The sequence below is a fragment of the Harpia harpyja genome, chromosome 6 (genome assembly GCF_026419915.1).
Source record: "Harpia harpyja isolate bHarHar1 chromosome 6, bHarHar1 primary haplotype, whole genome shotgun sequence".
NCBI classification, from domain to species: Eukaryota; Metazoa; Chordata; class Aves; order Accipitriformes; family Accipitridae; genus Harpia; species Harpia harpyja.
This window is the reverse complement of record NC_068945.1, coordinates 1,021,676-1,043,799: the sequence shown is the minus strand read 5'-3', so window position 1 is coordinate 1,043,799 and position 22,124 is coordinate 1,021,676. Positions and strand designations below refer to the sequence as shown.

The following is a 22,124-nucleotide window of genomic DNA, read 5'->3' as shown; positions in this document are numbered from 1 at the left end:
TCATTAGATTGTAACATTTCCAAGGTCACAGCATCTAAAGAATAAAGATGTTAACATTTATGAGTCAAAAAATAAAGTGTCTCAGGAAGAACCAGATGTAACAAATAATAGATTTTAATTTGCTTTCTCTTATCAAAAAAGTGACTTACGAAGCTTTTCCTGGGAAGGGATTTTCAGAAACAGACTTCACTCTGAGATGAAGGTCAAGGTTTTGTTTGGAGTAGAAAAAAAAAATTAATTAATCTTGATATGTCAATATTTTCTTCATAAAATTTGGGCTTGGAGTAGATGCCGAATTCTGCTATCACAAAACTCACAGAGGGAAACGGTATTTCGGCAGGTCAGGTTGAGTGGGATTGATAACATTGTCCCAGCTGATTCTTCATACATGTAGCTGGGTCAGCTCTTGCAAATTTTAAGAGCAGAGCTGAGTGCAGACTTCATGTAACTTTGAGCATGTGGAAATATGCTGATGCTAAACTCCTCTTGAGAATCTAATCACTTTAGTATTCTTGCTTGGGTTGAACGCTTTCCAGAGAGCTGAACTTTTGGCAAATTTGGCATGCACTTAACTAAAACAGTCTTTAACCAATGTGTGAGCTTTTTTTCTGGTCTTTAGTTCTGGAGCTGGTTCCCTTCTTAAGGAAAGTGCATTTTGATATGAGAAATACAAATACCTTAGGTTCAGGTTATCCAGTGTGTGTGTGTAACTGCTGAAAGTATATTAAACGTAGAATCTGCCAAAGAAACAGAGTATATCTAAGTATTCCCATGTTGTTTTTATTTATTTTAATGGCTTTTACAGTCCCCAAATCCATTCATTAAAAAGAATAAGATGCCGATCTGATTATGATCCAGGACTTGAACTTGTTTGTATTCTTGTCAGTGTGCATGTTATTTCATTTCTGCCTGTTTCCTTAAAAGTGAAGTGCTGCTTGCTCTGAATTGGAAGCGGAAACAAGAAATTTAAGTGCTGATCCCATCTCGCGTATCTCTTTGCTGTGAGTCCCAGGAAACGTCTTCCTGGCTTCATGAAGCCAATGGCAAAAATGCCTCTTGGCTTTTATAGGATTGGGATTTCACCTCGGGGCTTTTTACCTTTGCATATTACAAGGTCACTTCTTTCCCAAGCATCTGAGATGAAGGTTGCATAAAACTATGCAGTGATGAAGACAGCTCTGTTCATACTGTAGCTCTATTCTTAACTGCGTAGGATTTGGAACCTAGGGTGGGGCTTTTCTCCTGTATTTTTCTGTGGAAATGCGGATAGTGCGTTAGTCCTAGGAGGAACAGTGACCGAAACTCAGTTAAGAATCAGTAAAAATTTTTGAAACCTTTTAAGAGAGAAGCCATAAAAGTGCAAAATATTACTACATGGAAATATGCGTTCCAGCATTTTGCAATGTCCTTTGCTGCATACCAGTTCTGGATAAGCAGGCCACATGCTACAACTGCAGAACTGTAATATGACTTTTTTTTAGCAGAAGACTACTGATAATAGAGAATTCTGCAAGTGGTATGCTTTCTCCTCTGTAGGGGGCTAGCAGCAACCTCTCATGGAGCAGGAAGGTAAAAACAGTTTCTTTGCTGGCAAGTTTGTAAGGACAATGTTATTTACTGTCTGCATAATGCCTCTTTGGCAGTATTTTGTTTAAAGTCGCTAGATAAATAGATAAAGATGAACACCAAAATATTTTTCTCACCAGATACCAAAAAAAATGTGGATTTATCCATCAAGATACACTTACAAAGACTTTAATATTTATTTTTCTAGCTATTTTATGGATCCAGCTCCTTTAGGAAATATTCCACATCTGCATAATATACCTGTGTGCCAAGTTTTGGGTTTGGTTCTCTAAATTAGAAGAAATTGATGTGGACAGACAGCTTCCTTTGGCTATTTATTTTCAAATGTCCAAGCACATAAATTATTCCTTTCAAAATCAATTGAAATTTGTGTTTACTAAATTATCTCCAGAGATTGATTCTTGTTTTATTTTGAACATTTCTTAGCCAAGTTGTATGTGCTCCTGGAAGAGCTGCTTCTCTGTAGGGTGGCCTTGTGAGACTTCTGAGAGTGCCATCCCTTTGCTGCAGAATGCACAAATGAAACAAATTTCTGGGATAGTGTCAGTTTCACCAGTAATAATGAAAGAAGAATCAACCCCAGTATGTATAAGGTAGATACAGGTCCCCTCAGACTAAAAAGAATTAGGTCACTTAAAGAAGACGACTTAAAATTCTTTTTCTATAACTGAAATACAGTGATTGTAAATTACAGCACTTCCTCATGGTAACAAATGCTTGGATTTTCTCGGATACTTGCCTAGGTTTTTTTTAAAAGTTCTTGGATGCTTATATAATAATTGTAGTCTCATCCAGTATGTACTCTTTAAATAACACCTCTGCTCATTGAGGAGGACAACAACAGAGCATCGCAGTGCTGTGTTCCCTAGGGCTGCTGAAAGAGAGTTATTTCCAGGCTATAACAAAAAGATTCACCTTTGCTTTACAGAAGGAATTATGATGTAGTTTCCAAGCTTCTTTCGCCTTGGCAAATAGCTGAACCAGTACAGTTACTAGTATACCCAAGTAAACAAGCTTCTTTTTATCTCTTTTTTTCCTGATAATTTTTTTCCTTTAAAACATTTGAAAGAAGCAGTGGATTTTGGAGATTTCCCAAACCAGTTCCAGAAAGAGATGGTCAAAACTATCTCGCCAACACCTGAGGATGTGGTTGCTTACACCCACCTCTGGCATTGGGAGTTGCTGTCTCATTTGAACACAGTAAGCCCAAACAGGTTCTTGGCAGACTATGTCATTATTATAAATGGCCCTATGCCTTCTTAATCATTTTGGTGCATTTAATTTTTTTCCAGGGCTCCTATAATTGCTGCCATTGTAATACCCATATGAAATGAATTCCTCTTAGAGAGGAAATTACAATACTTTTTTAAGGTCTTTTCTTCACTAAACTCTCCAAGAATTGCCTGTCAGCACAGCCAGAATTTACTGGAGTGAAAACTTTGTAAATATTTTGCCAGTTTAGGTAAAACTTTAGGTTTCCCATTGAGAGCTAGATTGCGGTAAACCTTGCTAATTCAATGGTATACGCACCTGCATCCAGCACAGCAATTCTGTGGTTCGATTGCAACATTTCTGTGTTTCTCTTGTTTCATTTTTGTGTTACATTAATTCATTCATGGTGAAAGACAGTATTAAGTGATAAAACACTAAAAATGTTAAGGACAAAACTTGAAGCTACAAAATTAGTGGGAAGAGTTAACTTTCTGAGTTAGAGGTGTTTGGAGTCAAGAGTTTGATTAACACCCAATTCTATCAATTACAGGAAAAAAAGAATAATAGGATATGACCTAACGAAAAGGAAATGAACATAGCTGGCCCCTGCAAATTCTGAGTTTTACAATAGATAAAATTAAGAGCAAGCCTGCAGGTTTTATGTGTTTGAATGTAGTCCGATTGCTTTTGTCGCTATATTAAGTTTACTAAGGAAGCCATATCCTGCCATATCAGATGTAATATTCTGCCCATAAATTACAGTTGTTTAGGAATTCCTTTAAAGAATGCTTCAGTGAATGTCCTTCTCCAGATACATGAGAAGAAAAGATGGGGTGGTGTTTGCATGGTTTGCAGGCACGTTGTCTGCTTTTCTCTTGATGCAGCTGGAGCTTGAAAAAAGTTCAACATTTGGATTTTGCACACTTTGTGCATGCTTTTGGTGGGGTTTTTGTTTGTTTGTTTTTGTTTTAAAAAATAAAGTGTTAAATTCACCAGTCTTATCCCCTTGGTGTTTTACTAGCAATACTGGAGATAGAAGTTCCAGTCAGCCCGCCAGGTGAAGTCTCTTAAAAAGCAGTGTGGTTTTGGAGGGGAAAGAAACACTAAAAACCCCACAACATGGCTCTTAAAAATAGGTAGAATGTTTGGCTCCACTCCTAGTTTTGTACAGCTCCTGGGGTCCAAAAGGGAGAAGTAATCTTCTAATCCTTTTGCAAAATTTAATGTAACTGGAACTGCTTGAGAGAGAAAGATGAAAAGAATCTGTTCCTTTTGTTATTTTCCTGGTGTATGTATCTGTTAGATTACCCTTTCTGGAACTTAAGTATTTGTATTACATCAGCACCTTGCGCTGCTAATCACAATACAGTTTTTTAGAAATAAGTGTTATATAAGGGGTAGACATTCAACAGGCTTCACAGTTCTTTGATTTTTGTGCCTTTTGAAGGCTCTGCCATCACTTATTTAAGCAAATAGTCCTATTTGATTAATTGTTTGAAAAAAGGGAATTAATTGATCAGCCCTAGGCAGTCTGATGCTGAATAACATAACAACTGATAAAACTTTCTTCTGAGTTCCCTCTTATGAAGAAACTCGGTGTCCTGGTTTTGGCTGGGATAGAGTTAATTTTCTTTATAGTAGCTGGTATAGTGTTATGTTTTGGATTTAGTATGAGAACAATGTTGATAACACACTGGTGTTTTTAGTTGTTGCTAAGTAGTATTTATAGTAAGTCAAGGATTTTTCAGCTTCTCATGCCCAGCTAGCAAGAAAGCTGGAGGGGCATGAGAAGTTGGAAGGGGACAGAGCTGGGACAGCTGACCCAAACTGGCCAAAGGGGTATTCCATACCGTGTGATGTCATGCTCAGTATATAAAGCTGGGGGAAGAAGAAAGAAGGGGGGACGTTCAGAGTTACGGCGTTTTGTCTTCCCAAGTAACTGTTATGCGTGATGGAGCCCTGCTTTCCTGGAGATGGCTGAACACCTGCCTGCTGATGGGAACTAGTGAATGAATTCCTTGTTTTGTTTTGCTTTGCTTGCGCGTGTGGCTTTTGCTTTACCTCTTAAACTGTCTTTATCTCAGCCTGTGAGTTTTGTCACTTTTACCCTTCTGATTCTCTCCCCCATCCCACTGGGAGGGAGGTGAGCAAGCAGCTGTGTGGTGCTTGGTTGCTGGCTGGGGTTAAACCATGACACTCAGTGCTGGATAAAGTTAAGAACACATCTTAAAATGAAGTTACCATTTTTCCTGAGTGTCCTGAAGGAACGCCCGACACACCTGACATCAAAATCAAGTTATGTGCTTTTTGATTATTGACTTGGCCTGTTAAAACATGGCATTACTGTAGAGCTCTATTTTTGTCCCTGTAGCCTGAGAATGTTAGGAAGTTTCTGGAAGTATTCATGAATGGTTATGGAAGCTGCAAATATCTGCTAAGTGGAAACCTCACTGGTGAGCTTTGGCAATATGCACCCAAGCACGCTGGGCTGTAAATAAAGGAGAGCGGCTTTTCTGGGACTTTGCACTGCCATGCTGCAGGTGTGTTTGGAATGAGTCCAATATGCAGTAATTGACTTGTTGGTTATTGTTTTCAGGAAAAATCACAGACGTATCTTTTTGTTGTCATACTAGACTCCAGAAAGTAGAGCACATCCACAGGCTGTGCTAACTCGGCACTTGTACAACTGATGGATGGAAATTGTTAGTAAAGGATGGGAACTTTCTGAAACAGAGCAGTGGTTGAAAGACTAGGAAGTTTACCTTTAAGCAGCAGGTTGTATTTTTGTTAGGAAGATCCTTTCTCCAGCTTATTTCTAGTATTTTTGTGGTGCTGAATGCTGAGTTACAAAAAAGCTAACCAGTTTTGCAGATAAAGCCAAATTTGTAATTCCCATTTCAAACTGCTGAGGAGATTGTAGAAGGGGAGCTTCAGAGCTGTTGGAGGGAAGTAGATGGAGACCTGGGCTGTTCTGAGTTTAAGGTAGGTTTCTGGGAGGGGCTGACCTGAGGGGGAAGGCTTTGCAAAAAAACTTGGGAGAAGCCTGTCCCTGCTCTTGACAGATTCAGCTTCTCAGAGGATTGTGCAAGGAAGGACAAACCTAGCCAAACTCAATCCAAGGGCCAGAAATGCTGAAAGCATTGAGTGACTGAGTCAGAGCTGGCTTTTCAGAAGAATCTGGTTTTAACAAACTACCTTGCTGTCTTGGGGTTGTGGCTGGGTGTGATACCAGGTAGCAAAGCTTTTCCTGGAGTACTTTTAAAAGTAAAAAAAAAAAAAAGAAAAGAAAAAGAAAAAAAAAAAAAGGCTGCGTGAACATGAACCTTAATTCAGAAATATTTCAACCACCTCTGCAGTGGAAGGCATGATTGAAATGTACAGCCAGGGTAGCTCTGATGTACTAACAGGTGATTTTCTAAAAAGATTACTTTATCCATTTATCATGCACTGTCTAGCTTAGGGACAGTAGCTGGGGTTTTTGGTCTAGCACACAACAGATTTAGAGCTGATAGTTCACAAGCTATGAGGCTGTCTATAATTATTTGTGTATTTTTAGTTGGTTGATGTGTACCACTGAATGATTTGCAGCAGTGACTGTGATGCTGACATTCTATGTATAAGACAAGATACAGTCTGTAAAAAGAAGAAAGTTTGCACTTTCTAGAATGAGTGAAGAAGTGATTTTTTGTATGAGGGAGGGAAGATCATAATGGGATTGTTTGTAGTTGAAGCAGAATGCATCTCTCTTATCATGGTACTCTTTCAGATACAGGCCAATGTACAAAAAAAAAAAAATAATTCTAGCATACCTTCTAAGAATAAAATGTTGGACTTTTTGTTGTTGTTGCAGTACATGAATTAATACAGAAAATGATAGTAGGACTTAATTTTTTTGGGGGGGGGGAAGACACAAACAAAACTGTACCAAGTTATCAATTGTAACTTCATAGAGCTCAGTGGACTGTGACAGCTTTTTCAGAAATGGCATTTTTCAAGGTTTATTGGATCAAACTACAGCCTTATGTATTGTCAGGAATATACCAGATCTTCCTTGTTCTGAGAATACAATTTTTTGTTAAACAAGGCATACTTTTCTCTTGTCTTATGCCATATTAATAGCATGTTTCATGTAGTTGTTTGTTACAACAAATTCAAAGGTTTAACTCATTGTCTGCTTGATTATTTTAAAGACAAAACCCAAAACCTACATTTTAAACATAAAAAATGTACCAAAATCAGGTGTTTCTTTTTAATTTTTGACAACTTATCATTGTTTACTGTGATGATACTACAATTATTTTGGGAAGGAGTGTTCTATACATTGGCTTGCTGCTTTTCAGTCTTATATGACCCTGATATATTCAGTCAGTAATTCCCTGAGCCATCTATTGGATGAAATATGCAATATGAGTATATAGAAAGCTTAGGAACATGCATTTATTCGAAGACCATGCTCAGCTGGAGAAATTTTTCTGTATTCTTAGTATTCTTTTTTTACAAAAGCTTCTTTTTCCTCCTCTTGTGTTTTAGATATCGACGAGTGTGAAAATGACTTCTACAATGGGGGTTGTGTCCATGAGTGTATCAACATTCCAGGCAACTACAGGTGTACATGCTATGATGGGTTCATGTTAGCCCATGATGGCCACAACTGTCTTGGTAAGTAGTGAACGCTGGCAAGAAATTTTCGTTTCATGGCTGTGGTAAGAAGGCCTGATCTGCTTGGCTGCGTTTTGTCATCTGGTATGTTTTCAGTAAAGACTTGATCCAGATCACACTGAGTAAGTTCAAACCTGTCCGTTGACTCCAGTGTAGTTTAGACCAGACCCTTAAAGTTGGCACTCTTAATCCTAACATATTCAAATCAGTTTGCCCATCTGTAACATTGCTAAAAAAACCCAACCTCCAAAGCTTGTGCTGGATGTTTGGGCTTCTTTTTAGGAAAACTAATCTGTCCCATCCACTTAAATATATTTTGTCTGTTTCTTCCAACTTTTGTAATTCCAGTCATATCTTTAGAGCTCCCCCTCCCCTTTTGTCCCTTTTAGGGTAACATAGTTCTAGGATATGCTGTATGAACATAAATCACAGAATGTTAAAGTGCAAGTGTGATGAAGGAATACTTGGACAATAAAACAGGGCAGAAGAAACAGCTACCAGTAATAGCTATTTACAAAGGGGAGGGACACAGTCCACTAACTGTACAAAACCATGTTCAGAGCAGGATCTTAATTGCTTCAGCAGTCTGAGAATTTGGGGATCTGTTTTTCTGATTCATGTCCATTGCTCTGGTTTAAATAGGTTGGGTTTACCCTGTAAGCTAAAAAAGTATATGTTTTGTTTTGAAATTTCTTCACACCAGTTCCCTGGAAATAAACTTTGACTGCTATGTCAAGTTTCCCATACCTGCTTACCTGGTAGTCATTTTAGCTAAATCCTAGTGCCTAGGGACTATCTTTCTCAATATTCCCCATATAAATGCAATGGCCAGTGTTTAGTACAGTCCCAAATTCATTTCAAGGTGATGTTTATAAAACAGTGTGGAAAGCAGGTATTTTCTTCTGTATCATGCAGCACCTTTACTTGGTAAAAACTGAGATTCTTTGCAATAGAAGTCAAGAAATCAGGTAGTGAACCAGAAATAATAAAGTCTATAGTAAAACCAGTCTGCACTCACTGAATCTATGGAACAACTAGAATTTCTGAGCAAGGATTTGGTTAGCCTTTCAGTAGATGTATTTCCTACTGTGTTCATTTTCAAAGTGAGTAATATTTGTTCAGATGGATTGTATATCCTGACCATTGACAGGCTTTTGACTCAAACGTCCAAATTTCATTTGATAGAACAGACTAAATAGATTTATTTGCCTCAACCTGAGATGGTCAAATGATTGATTGTGCAAGAGGTATTTCTTATACAAAGAGCCACCAGCCATTCATTTAAAAAAGAAAGAAAAACTCTACTTATACTAATGTTCATAAATATCTCTTAATAAAACAGGACACAAACATAATCAAATAGTTCAGCTATTTGGAATTCAAATAACTGTGTCTGTACGTTTTTCCAAACAGCTTGCTATTTTCAACTTTGTTTCCAAATGATTCCCATAGTAGTAGGGAAAAGTAGGTTAGCAAGTATGAACGGCAAAAGGAGTGACCTGATGAAGGTTCAGGAGATCTGTGGGATTTTTTTGGACCCCTGCTGTCTGTGTTGTTGCTCTCTGGTTATGAAACGTACAGGCTGGATCTACACAGCCAAATTTCTAATTTTCTTTTCATTAATTTCTATTCAGCCACTTGGGGGTTTTGGGGGAAAAAAAAAAAGGCCTACAATAATATAAACAGGTAGCTACAGTTGAAAGTATTGATCCAAAGCTTGCCAAGAGATCTTTCAGTTTTTTTAGAATCAGTGTCTACCCATATTCATGGTCTACTCTGAGCTGACTTTTTGTGTTACCCCAAAAGTGTTAGGAACCGTGTTGCTTCTAGAACAGGTTCAGTGAACAGATGAGTGGGAATAATAGCAAAGGGCTCTCTTTCTCCCAGTGTGCAACTTCAGGACGCTAAAAGAGGTCACAGCTGCCTTTCTAATTTTGAAACCATGGACTGGGGAAGTTTCTGTTCCTCAAACGCAGATTGAGTATTTGCAACTAATGAATGGTCTTTGATATGTCTCAGTAAAATAGCTGCTTTTACTTAGAGGCACTGAAAAGGGCATCAAGGCACATCCCTCTTTCTCCCTTCCTTAAAATTTGAGTGGGTTTACTGAGGATGAAAGTGTCTGGTTGTAAGGTCTCAGACTGAAGTTTTTAATGCGGACAGCGGCCATGCAGATCTTGCTATGACTGCCCGTTGTGTGCTAACTCAGATTTGGGACACCATTGCTAGGAAAGACAGAACTTCATTTCTCTGTCATCATTTGGTCCCTAGCTGGTTGCTGGTATTATCAGTTATACTGACTGCTGGGATAGCTTCTTTGTGCCCATTAGCAGAGTATCAGTTTTAAAAAGGGGGATGTTACAGTCTTTTCCCTTCTGGAGTAGTTGTATTTCCCTTCACTTACATTGCCAGAAGTGTGTAAATGCAGTTGGCTGTTTTTAAGAGGATGCAGTGAGGTCTCAAATAAAAAACAAACCCTGTATTTGCACATACAACCTTTTGGAAAATTTTCCCAGCATGTAAAACTTGATAAATTTATTCCAAAGATTTTTTTTTTTTTCCCCTGAGGAAATTAGGTATTGAAAGTAATTAAAGTTTTGATAAGTCCACTGGTTTCTACCTGTTCTTGCTTTTTGAGAAACCACTTACTTTTCATGGATTTTAAGGAGACAAAGAACTCTTCACAAGATTAGTGAGAACGTTTTTCACCTTTCAATACATTCTTCTACTGACATATCTTTTTCCTCTCCTCACACCCCCCCACTCCGCTCCCCCAGCCTCTGTAGGACTTCAGAGAACTGTCAAATGAGGATTGCTAGTTAGGTACCATATCATATATTCCATGTATCAAGTTTATGTTCCTCTTAGAAAAGGCATGTAATGTTTGATTAGCATGCTGAAATTGTCTGTGTTCACATTAAGTAGGGCTGTAGTGGATCTTGTATAGAATTATGTAATTTCCATGGAATTTGTAGATGAGCCTATAAAACTCGCAGTAGGTTGATTTTGAAAACCCTTCCTGAACTATCTTCTCATATAGCACCGTGGATGTGTATGTGCTTGGACAGAAGATTTGCTAGGAGTGACCCAACATCAGACTACACTATTCCTCCCTCTCCCCCATCCATTGGCCTTCCAGGCATTACTGTCGGGGTCCATTTTGTCAGCACATAGGGAGCCAGGCAGCAAGAACTCTTTGGGGGCGATTTGACTGCCTAAACACAGGAGCCTCGTGACAGTGAGAACACCCTGGAGCTGGCAGATGTGTGAGATCATAGAGTCGTAGACTATCTCAAGCTGGAGGGGAGCCATGAGAATCATTGAGTCCAGAGATCTACAGGAGTAGATCTGGAGTGTGAGATGGAAGCTAGATGGAATAATATTAGGAATCTAAAATGGCATCTGACTCTGATGTTTAGACAGCTGAATTACTCCCTCAGTGACTTGGTCCACATTTTATCACACATATCACCAAAAATCTTTGTCTAGTGATTTTAGATAGAAGGTCTAGGGATGGGACCCCATGATAGTTCACTGATAGTCCTGTGGGCCTTGTAGGAAACAGGTTGTAATGGACAAGACCGTTACATTAGGATTTCTGCATCTCACGCTTGACTGAAGTCTATGCAAAATCTTAAGCCATCTCTTCTTGTCAGGTTTTACATTCCTTTTTAAACCTTCACTGGATGTCTTTCTAGTAACGTCAGTATAGCAAGATGATTAAAATCTTCTTTATAAAAGCAAACTTGGAGTATTCACAACTAATTAGATCAGATGCAGTTGACAGGTTAAGTGTTTTTTCCTGAATTCTTGCTTCAACATTTCTTTCTTTCTAATCAAGTGAAGTTTCTTACTTATTTATTTGTTGGGAGGAGATGTTTGGTTAAGAATTCATGGTTAAAATTTGTACTGGAAAATGTCCAAAACTGTCCTCGGGAGAACTCGACTCGCTCTCTATTTGACATTTTTATTGAGGAATTTCTCAAATATAACATGAAATGACGCCATAGGGAATTCAAACTATGATGATATCCTTGTCTGGCTAAAATTAATTTATTTTAGCACTGTAATCACTTGAAATAGTAGTAGTTCTTTCTCAAAATTGCTCTAAATTCTGCTCAGTGGATGCAAGACTAATATTTGGTCTCATGCAATAGGTTTTCTTTATCCTTCATTTGAAACCAGTCATGAAATATGTTTTCCCTTCTCATATGTGAAATACCAGTCTGGGGTTTTTTTATAAGCAATTAGCTCACTGGTCCAGATGTTCTTTCCTGTTTGATCATTTTTTCTCCATGTTCCTACTGATAAATTGATTTTTCTTTCTTTGTGCCTTTCACATGTTGAGGCATGCGATCAATTTTCATTCTGTCTTGCCTTTAGGAGAGTTTATGGCATAACTGATCATCCTTCCTATTAGTGCCAAACACTTTACCCATCTCATTTGTGGTAAATCAGTCTGTTCTCACATATCTGGTAAAATCTGTGCATCTGTACTACAGAGTATCAATGGATAAGACTTATGCCTTTGAAACTGGTTATTCAGAATATACTCCCTGCTCTGATTCAGCATGACACTTAAAGGTGTTCCTAATTTGCCTAGTTTTTGTAAATTTCTTGGTTTAATATTAAGTAAGAAGACTGGACTTTTGCATATGTGTAAGTGCATTATTGATTTGAGGCCTCTTTGGCAGTTGGGTATACTTTGTCTCTGTGTCCTCATGGAGGCTTTCAGTAAGCCAGATAGCAGAGGAGGTAGATTGAGCCTGGTGGTGTAAGCCTGGGTGTTATACAAAGTGAGATACGTGATGATTGGGGATGCCATAGAGAAGGCTTGCGAATTTGTCTTCCTTTTCAGGGAGAATTTCAGGTGAGCTTGGCATAGCTGCCAGTATGGTGACCCCAGAATGTACCCACGAGGGTAAAAAAGAATTTTCTGGGGTTTTTTAGTTTACTTTTAAGCTGTTGGGATAGGAATTGTCATATGGTAAGAAACCCTCTGCTCCTTTAGCAGCAGTAAGGCTTCAGCTGGTGGCGGACTGTTCAGTTAGGGCATTGCACTTGGATGAAGCCAAAAGAGAGCAGTGAGAATAATGAGTGATCTAGAAAACATAGAATCATAGAATATCGCCGGTTGGAAGGGACCCATAAGGATCATGAAGTCTAACATGGCTAATGCCATGGCTAATGCCAGAAGAATGAAAGAAAAGGTATAGTTTTCTTCTAGGGAAGACAAGATGAAAAAGAAGATGCAAGAGTCATCAAATCCAAAAAAGGCTGCTGTGAAGAATTAGATTTTTCCGGGTTTTTTTTGTAAACCCACAGAAGTGAATGAGGTAGTGTGATAGTATTTGGTTACTCCATCTGGGAAATTCAGAAAGAGTGTTGAATTATTTTTCCTTTCTCCTGAAGGACTCTCATGTGGAGTACCATTATCTTACATTAATCTCTCTCCTGCTGTATAAAAATGTAAGCTTCCTGGGAGAGTATTATGGGCTGTGTTGGTCTGAAGCATCACTAAAGAAGAGAGTTCTGAAGCTTATCCTGGATTATTAATCCTTGGGATTTATGCACAAAAAGCTTGCTAGAAACCTTGCTGAAAGCAGTTCTTGCTGGTATTCCTGCCTAAGTCTTACAAATTTATTCAGCATCTGCAAATAGAATTTGGAAGATAGTGCCGTGACTATTCGGATCAGAAAGCAGAGAGCCTTGTTTCGCCAAATTTCCTTGCCAAAGGGCTCACGTATCAGCTGATATTCCAGCTGTTCCAAGCCTTCTGGAATTCACCTATCTCTGATCAGAATGTGAAAAAATGGGGAATGAAGAGTGTGCAAGAAAAATACATAGCAACAAAAGCTGACTGTCATTGGTTCTTACTTGAGAAAGCCGCGTAATACCTCCTCCACATTCTGCTCTTCTATCCTTTTTTTCCTGTAGGCAGACTTTTGTGTACATATAGTTAGGGAATTCTTCCTAAAAAATCGGCCCAACTCATTGTTTTCAGTTTGTTAAACCAAATCTGAATGTGAAGAGTATTTCAGGTTAAAGAATGGAATTGCATGGAGTGATGATTTTCTTTTGCTTATCTATTCAGGTATAAATATGAATGGCTATGAAGTGCTACTCATCTGACTGTTTTGTGTGGGTTTTTTTTAATTTTCTCCTTAGCTCTGATTTGTGATAGTCCCTTTTTAATAGGGAGTAAGCATTGCTTTTTTGCGGAAACACTTCTTGCTTCTGGGTTGCGCTCATCTTAACTCTTCTTTCTTCTAAAGATTAGCATAGTTTTCACAAAGTCCTCTGCTCTTTATAATTTCTCTAATTAGTAAGTGTGCTCAAGAAGGTTGTAAACTCTTCTTAGAAACCTTCAAAAAAGATACAAAGGAGCATGGACAGAAAATTTATCATAATGTATTCAGAGACATTTTTTATTTATAGGTTTTTCTGTGGTATTAATTGCTGTGATACAGGAACATATGTGAACACCTTGTAAATACTAATAGATTTTCCTCAAAAAATCCTGTAAGGAAAAGAAATACAATTTTCATTGTTTTATAGATGAGGAGCTAGGGCAAACAGATTAAGTTACTTCTCAATCTTTGCACAGGATGTCTGGATATCTGCTGCATAGCCAAGAATAGAATCCTTACCCTTCTGAATCCCTGCTTACACACTCTTATTTCAAATACTCTGTGTAACTTCGGTTTCTCTTACAGAAAAATAACAATTACTAAATTTGGACATCTATAATATGATATCTCAATTAATTCTCTTGTGTGTCAGACCTCCTGAAAATAACTACAGAAGTAGGTTTTGATGATCCGGTATAGTTTATGTTTCTTCAGCAGTTAATCCTGTGTCTGATGAAGAAGAGTCCTGGAAAGCAGAATGAACTTCTGATTATAAATCAAGCTGGAAATGCAATTGCTAGTGTGCATTATAGATTCCATGGAGCCCTCTGCAAGAGCTGAATGTTCAGTATGGTAGACGAAAAGACAAGCACGGTGTCAGCTGTGAATTCAGTAGCAAAGAATTGAATAGCAAAGTCCTAAGTTACGTCCACAATCTTGAAGGTGTGCTTTGGGCAGAAGGCCTGATTTTCCCACCTGAAAAGTGGACATTACTGGTTTATTTGTCTCTTCTCAGATGCTATTTTGCATTTCTTGACAAAGTGACTAAGTCATGTGGAAGCCCCTGTGGGAAAGGAGAGGTGGCACTTTCCCCAGAGCAACTGAACCTGCTCCAGGAGTGGTACTAGTCTGCCAGCGCTGGTAGGTGGAGCAGAGCAACAATCGCAAGTCATTTGGAGCCTGCAGCTAAAGGAGAAACTTCTGAGACAAACCAGGAGCAGATGGTCACAGGCCTCGAAGTAACATCTGCCTGTTATAAAACGGGCCTTGGGATCCCAAATCAGTATAAAAATCAGGTTCATGTTTGTAATCACACAATTTCTTTTCTTCTGAGGTCTGAGGTTAGTATCTAAACCCAAGTTCCTACCTTGCAGTGCTCTTTTAAAATCTGTTGGTTTATTTTAAGAGAGCAGAGTTTTTAACCCTGGCATGTAGGCTTCATTCTTGACTGGGTAGTGGTAATCTACAGTCTGGGTCAGATGACGAACATTAGTATCTACACACATGTAGGTATATCACATCGTATCATTCATCCTCTTTCGGTGAATGTTCTAGCACTCTGTTTTTCTTTCAGAACAAACCCAAAACAGTTAAACCCCAAAATCTACCTATTCCTACCCTTCTGTTTTTCTGCATTTATACACTGGGACGGGGGACTATGGCCTAATCTGCCTATCAGCGTGGAGTGGGAGGAGACTTGCAAGTGTATGAGAAATCATTTCTAAAGCTCCCAGATGTAAAGTGTCAAGAAGTAGTATATAACTCATTTAGGATTGCATAATCACTGGTATGATTAAAGAGACCAATGTCTTCCTTTTAATTTAGCTTTATTTTTCTTCTTTTCCAGACAGCTGTGCACAATGTGTTGCTTGCTTGAACTCCAAATGAATGCTTCTATTACTGGTGTTTATTTTTCTTTATGTTTCCCAACAGTTCAAATACATTTTATTTTTTCTTTAATGTGAATATTTTAAATATAAAACTAAACAGCTTTTGGAAAGTTGCTTTTAGTTTCATAAAAACACATATTTTAAAGAGAAGCTGAAAAATGGTCCATTTTCTTGGCTGTCTTCCAGTTTTCCTTGCCCTTCTTTCCTAATTCCAGGAGACTGTTAGGTGAGCTGACGGTTAAGTATTGTCCTCCTCTAGCACATCAGCAGGGCCTCTAATAATATTATCAGTCATAAACTCTCTTCCAGATTTTCATGGTTGCTAATCTTAAGCTCCTTGGCAGACGGAGGAGGGTTGAATACACCTAATAGCCTTCTTTTCATAACTCTTCATTTTTATTAAAACACATGTAAAATTATGGCATTTTTGTAGAGAAAGTTATTAATCTAAATCTTGAAGCTCTTACTCATTTCCAGTGATTCCAGTGAGAGTTTTGCTTGAGCAGAACTTCAGGACTTGGCAGTTGTTTTATGTCTTAAGAGAAGGCGGCCAGACTCCCAAATCAGGGCTCAGTGGTTGAGTAGCGGGGATCTGTTCTAAATGTGAGGGGCCCAGGCACAAGATGGAAATGGGATCGTATATAAATATATATTTACAGACAAGATGAAAAGTGTTGAAATGCAAGTTTTAACAATAGATATATCTGTATGTTTCAAACCTGCATGTATTCTGTATTTCTCTAAACGATGACTGGCAGCGATTGGGTCCTTGGAGCACAGTAAGAACCTTGGGATCAGAGGACCCCTGCAAATGGGAGACCAGAGGTATTAAGCTACTGAACCTCCCCCAGACAAGCTGCAGTGGGTGCATACACAAAAATCCATGCTGCAAATTGAATTTTAGTGAATTTTTACTAACTGAGTTTTAGTGACAAATGCATTCTTTCAGGATTAAAAACTTGACTGCATTTTTCAAAGTTCTTTGTTTTTCAGATGCAAGCCTAAGTGACGAAGAAAGTTACTTTCCCATATGTTTCTTCAGCTAACTAATTTTTACTGTATTACTGTTTTCAGATCTTTTATCAATCTTGCTTGGTCTGTACACTAGATTAGTGATAACAGTTGTGATTCATCACAGCAATTTAAGGTATCCCGTCTTTGTGGTACAGTGGCATGCATCAGATTTCATAACGTACTACTATTCCGCAGTGCCTTCTGCTAACTGATGACTAGGTGCTGAGCAAATACGGATAGCTAGGATGATAAGTAAATGTTCTATAGACAATTCTGTATTAGATGTTTACATACAACTTCTGTATATATGTGTTTACTTTTATTACTTGGTTGCCTGCATCTTGTGAGAGTCTTCATGGTGCAAGTGGTAGCAGACAATTGTAGATACAAGTTAAATCTCTCTTTTGAGATGGGACTATAATATGTTAGTTCTGATGATCTTTCTCTTCTAAACCTCAGATTTAGTTTTATGACACCTGGTAACTAGAAATTTCCAGACTCTGAGCCATTGCAGCCTTCTCTCTTCATGGCAGGTTCCGTGATGGACAGATGAGAATTGTTATTATGGTGTTTGCATACAAATTTGAAAAACATTTAACAACCAAGAAGTCAAGCCCTACATTTCTATAAAGCTTATGAAGCCCTCAAATTAAGAATCACTTACTTTAAATGTTGTAGTCTGTGCTTCAGTGCACTTTGTGTGTGTGACTGCCATCATCCTAAAGTATGTATTTAGTGTAGCTCAGATGAACTGCTCCCTGTTTTTTCACGGGATGCAATGCCACGGACTTCAGTTAATCAACACCTTTGAAAATAGGATTGTTGCTATCAGAAGTTTGGAGCATAAAATTCGAGACTGGTTTTGAAAATATGTCCATGTTCACTCTGGAAATCCAATAAAAATATGGAATTCTCACTGTGATTGATGGAAAGGCCTCTGACGTCCAGCCCTCTTGAAGCTAGAATCTGAGCACACTGCTTTTCTTACCCTGCTTTTTCTATTTCCGTATCTGAAAGTTTCCCCCTTCAAAAGTACTCTAATGTTTGGTCACCCCACATTAATCTTCTGCGTTAAATGAGATATAACTTTCTTTACATGTTAATTTGCCATATGTTTGCTTTCTTAAGCCAATGTGATCGGAGAAGTACCAAAACAAGTGAAAGTATAAATCAGCACAGGCCCAAGGTTTTTTGTTAGGTATGGGGAAATAATCAAAAGTGTAGAATAAATCTTGGTGGCTGTCAACTATGAAGTTAGAGTCTCAGACTGTCATAATAAATTAAGAAACTGGGAGCTATGTGACAGCAGCATCAATCTCAGTCTCTTGTTTCTGCAAGTCTTCTTGTTGTCTGAGTCTCTTTTTTTTTTTTTTTTTTAAATACTTACTCCCTGGAGGAGGTAATCAATCACAGTAAAGATTTCTCTACATGGAACACTCAGGAAAGTAAAGAATAATCAGCTTAGAGTGTGAAGTTAATATGTATAAGTTAAATCAGTTAAATCCCATATGGATGTTCTTATTTGGTCTGATATGGCTGTGTCTTAGTTCAGCAAAGCCAGAGTTTTATTCTGCATTATTTATTCTGCATCCTTACTGCTTTATCTTGTTTGTATTGGTTTCATATCTTTTGTTAATTCATCTTAACTTTCTTAAAATGGCAAATTTCTAAGCCAGTGTGGCCTATATTGATGTATATCTTAAGAGAAAAACTATAAAATATATTAAAATTAACCAAAGCTTTGGGAGCCACATTGTGTTTAGTGCTTACTTAAAGCAAGGGAGAACATGTATTCACCTGAGGGTGCAGGCTTTCAGCCTATAATGGGTGTGTTTACTAGTCAGATGTGTATGACATTCAAGCCTTCCCTCATGGAATGGTGTCTGTCAATCCTAGAAATTTCATAGATCCAGTTAAAACACTGAATTCATATGGATTGCAAAAAGACACCAAAGTGGAGAGCAGCGAAGTCATCTGGTGCCTGATTTCAAATATAGTCATTGTCATTATACTGTAATAACAGTGTACTATAATGACAGTAATGCGTTTATAAGTATACAAGCAGCCTGAAAGTCAGGTTATCTATTTTTTCTGTATCTGAATCAACAAAAATCCCTAAAGTGATTTTTTGCAAGTATTCCTAGTGTATTTCTGTCGTGACCAAAACAGGCTGGAAAGTTTTCCACTACTGATAACTTACACTGTTATATTAAAGTACTAGAGTCATGTTTTTCAGATAAATATTAGCAAATAAAGAGTAGCAATATTTCAGTATTACCTTCTGAAAAACGGTTTTTGCAATTCAATATCATGAGTATATACATTGGTATATTTAGACTTAACTGGGGAGCTTGAATGACTTCCTTTGAAAAAGTTGAGAAACTTCACTTATTTAATTATTTCTGTTGTTTATTTTGAAGGCATAACTAAGAAACTGCTTCTGAAATTAGTCAGAGACACAATAAAAATTACTAATATGACAGTGAAGAATGGGTTCTGGATCCCACTAGTGATTTGTAGTGACAGGCGTGGACTGTCACTTACAGGACAGGGAGCCAGAGTTTTGTTGTGTGACTTAGAATAGTTTAGGGCTTGATTAATAAGATGCTAAGCACCCTGGTCCCAGTGCATCAAAACTTCTATGCGCACACCAGATATGAGTCATGATATCTGCTGCCTGGGCAACTGCAGTGCTTTCTTTAATAGACCTGACACTGTATATATGCCACCAACTGTTATTCAGTACTTACAAAAACCTCTGAAACTCCTTGTATGAACATCTTAGGGAATTCTAAGAGACTTGATTTTACTCACTTGAAAAATAACTGGAAGAACTCCTCCTAATTATAAATTCAGTATCAATTAGCTTCTGAAGGTACCACCACCTCAGCCTGTTGATGACTGCAATTGAAAGAATGCGAAAACTCATTCCCGTGCTCTGAAATGACGTGAATATCCTGGGTATGGACTGAGTTTTGCTTTGAGTGTTTGAATTTGAAATCAGAACTCAAAGAAGAACTCTAGGAAGCTGAGCTCCGAATAAAAGGTTCCAACAAGTGTCCACTTTGTAATACAGGCTGCATGTCCGAGTGTGATTTCAGGAACTTCAAGTTGCAGAATTTGTCAGTGGATGGTCAGTCCATTTGCCTTAACACGTAAATAGTTTTCCCTCTGACTTAAGACTCTGTACCTCCAATATCAGATATCTTAGAGTAAAAGGTAAGAAGGCTTTTAGTGGAATAAGTTGCCTATAGAAAGCTCTTCACGATTCCTGTCATTTAGAGATTAACTTGTGCATGAAACAAGGTTTTCTCTCTTGTATAGGTATTTAACCTATCTGCAAAGTGAGTAGATGCATTAACTTCATATATTGGACACTGATAATAGAAGGCCATGACTCTTAAGTACTTTGGTTTAAGAAAAAATGCACACTGTTACGTAGCCATTACAGAAATCCATTTATGTGTTCCCAGGTGCTGGTGCAAAGAATATACAGCTCTGGTGAATTTTATGGAGAAGGTGGGGATGAGGCAGTTGTTTGTTTTGTTTTATTTTGGGTTCTTTGTTTGTTTTGGCTTTACATTACCACGCTAGCTCCAAACTTATTAAATTTATCCCTTCTTTACATAGTTACGGTGTTCCTGAAGTCAGGTTTTTTGACCTCTGTTGCTTTTCATTGATAATTCCCAGCACTCTTACTGATCAAGGCTGATTGTGTTCATCTGTTGAGTTGCACTAACACAACTTACTGCAACTTACATGTGCTAATGGGCAGCTGCTGCTTAGCTGGTGCACAGGTGTCCAACTGTTTTCTAAGGCTGTTTTCTTAAAACCAGGTGGTCAAAACAAACTAACCAACAAATCCAGCTGTGTAACACAGCACAACTAGATTGAGTGGTAAGCTAGTATTGCCATTCCATATAAAAAAGAAATTAATGCTTACTGTAAGATCTTGAATATCTTTCAGGTATTTCTGTCAAGAGAAATCAGAGACAATGTTTGTTCTAAATACTGGGGTTTGTGTTACTCATGTTTAGGAGAGTAGAAATGCTGAACTAATTTCCCAGGTGGCATAGATGCCCATTTGTCCAAACATTTTGTGTCAAATGAAGCATTCATTCACTGAAGATTTACCTACTGAAACTATTAAGAAACTGAGGTTGCATTTATAAAACACTTTTCGCCAATGGAGATACTTTCAGGAAAATTTAATTGTTTTGATATGACCTACAGGAGCAACTCCAGTGCTTCCAAAACATTTTCAGCATTTTCCTGTTCCCCAAAAGTTTAATGAGTAGCTATGTGCCTGACTAAGCCAATGTTTTTCAACTCCTGGTAGAGTTCTCTTTTCAGCGTGTTGAAGGTTGTGCTGCATACTCTCCCATTTCTTCCACTTTTCATGGACTTCAAGTATTATCAATATAGAGAGTGAGAATGACTTCATAGCCTACTGGGTGCTGTAGTGCTTAGGTTAAAATCCCTCATCTGAATCTAGAGCATCCCCTAACTGTGTTACTGATAGATAACAAAGAAAATAATTAATCTAGCCATTTCCTTGGCTTTTATTGCCAGAGCTCAGGAACAAAATGTTGTATAGACCTGGAAAATGTTACCAACTTGAGATGAAAATATTGTTTCATTTTTTAATGTCAAGTTATATGGTTTGTTTGACCCACAGCAAAATCCTTTTCATTTTTGTGAGAAAAAATCAAAACAAACAAAAAAGCAGTTTTGAGTTAACCCAAACCAAATTTTTCTGATTCTGGCAGGGTCTATAAGTAGGTGTAAAAAGAAGCAGGTATAAGCAATAGTTATCCCAGATAGAGAATACTGCTTCAGTTGAGCCTGCAACAGTTAATGATGCTCCAGAGAAAGCCCAGGGGCAAGACAAAGTAAGGGGCATTATGATAACAGACTGGATAATTCACTCAACTTGTCCGAAATTTTTCCTTCAGTTGATGAGGACTGATGCTTGTTTGCATCTGTAATTAACTTCCTTCAAGTCTATGGAGGATTGTTAATCCAGCATTGCAACTTGGAGTGCCCTAACATGCAGCTAGATGTCAGTGGGAACTACAAGCTTATTGCTAATGGGGCTGTGGCTGTCCGAGCCCAGTAAGAGCCTCATGCCAAGCTGGAGGCTGCTGGCATTCCCTAGACAGTGGCACTGTAGATGAAAAGAAGCAGGATCAAATTAATACAAAACTAGTTTAAAGCCCTGTATCAGAAGAATGGATAACTAATTAACAAATAATTGATTGGCAACTTTGTTGTGTGTAGGCACTGTTGTCAGGAGGTTACCATGTGTATGTGTCTGTCAAAAAAACCCATGATGACCAAGTGAGAAGATAGAAGCTACAACTAAGATGTCACATTAAGCGGCTTGGATGTTTAATTTGGAAATGCTAAAAGCTGCAAAAAGGGTTTTGGTGTCTTAAAAGGACAGGCAGTGGTGCCCAGTTGTTTAAGAAAGGAATAAACAAGTGACGTCAAGAGACTTGAACTTGATGCAACATTCACGCAATGTCCATGGGGCTGTTTACTTCAGCTCCACAAATGGTTAGGCATCCCATGAAGCAGAGTTAAGCTCATGCATTAAGTGAATGTTTCCTATGCTATACATAGCAAAGAA

General features: G+C 38.1%; 1 protein-coding gene across 4 annotated transcripts in view; it reads left to right on the top strand.

Moving 5' to 3' along the window:
- SCUBE1 (signal peptide, CUB domain and EGF like domain containing 1) overlaps window positions 1-22,124 on the top strand; it is a 217,630-nt gene that overhangs the window by 26,235 nt on the left and 169,271 nt on the right. For all 4 annotated transcript variants that reach the window (XM_052790181.1, XM_052790180.1, XM_052790179.1 and 1 more), the window contains exon 3: window positions 7,330-7,458. In XM_052790181.1, the coding sequence (XP_052646141.1) occupies window positions 7,330-7,458 (129 nt within the window). The remainder of the gene's footprint in view (window positions 1-7,329; window positions 7,459-22,124) is intronic.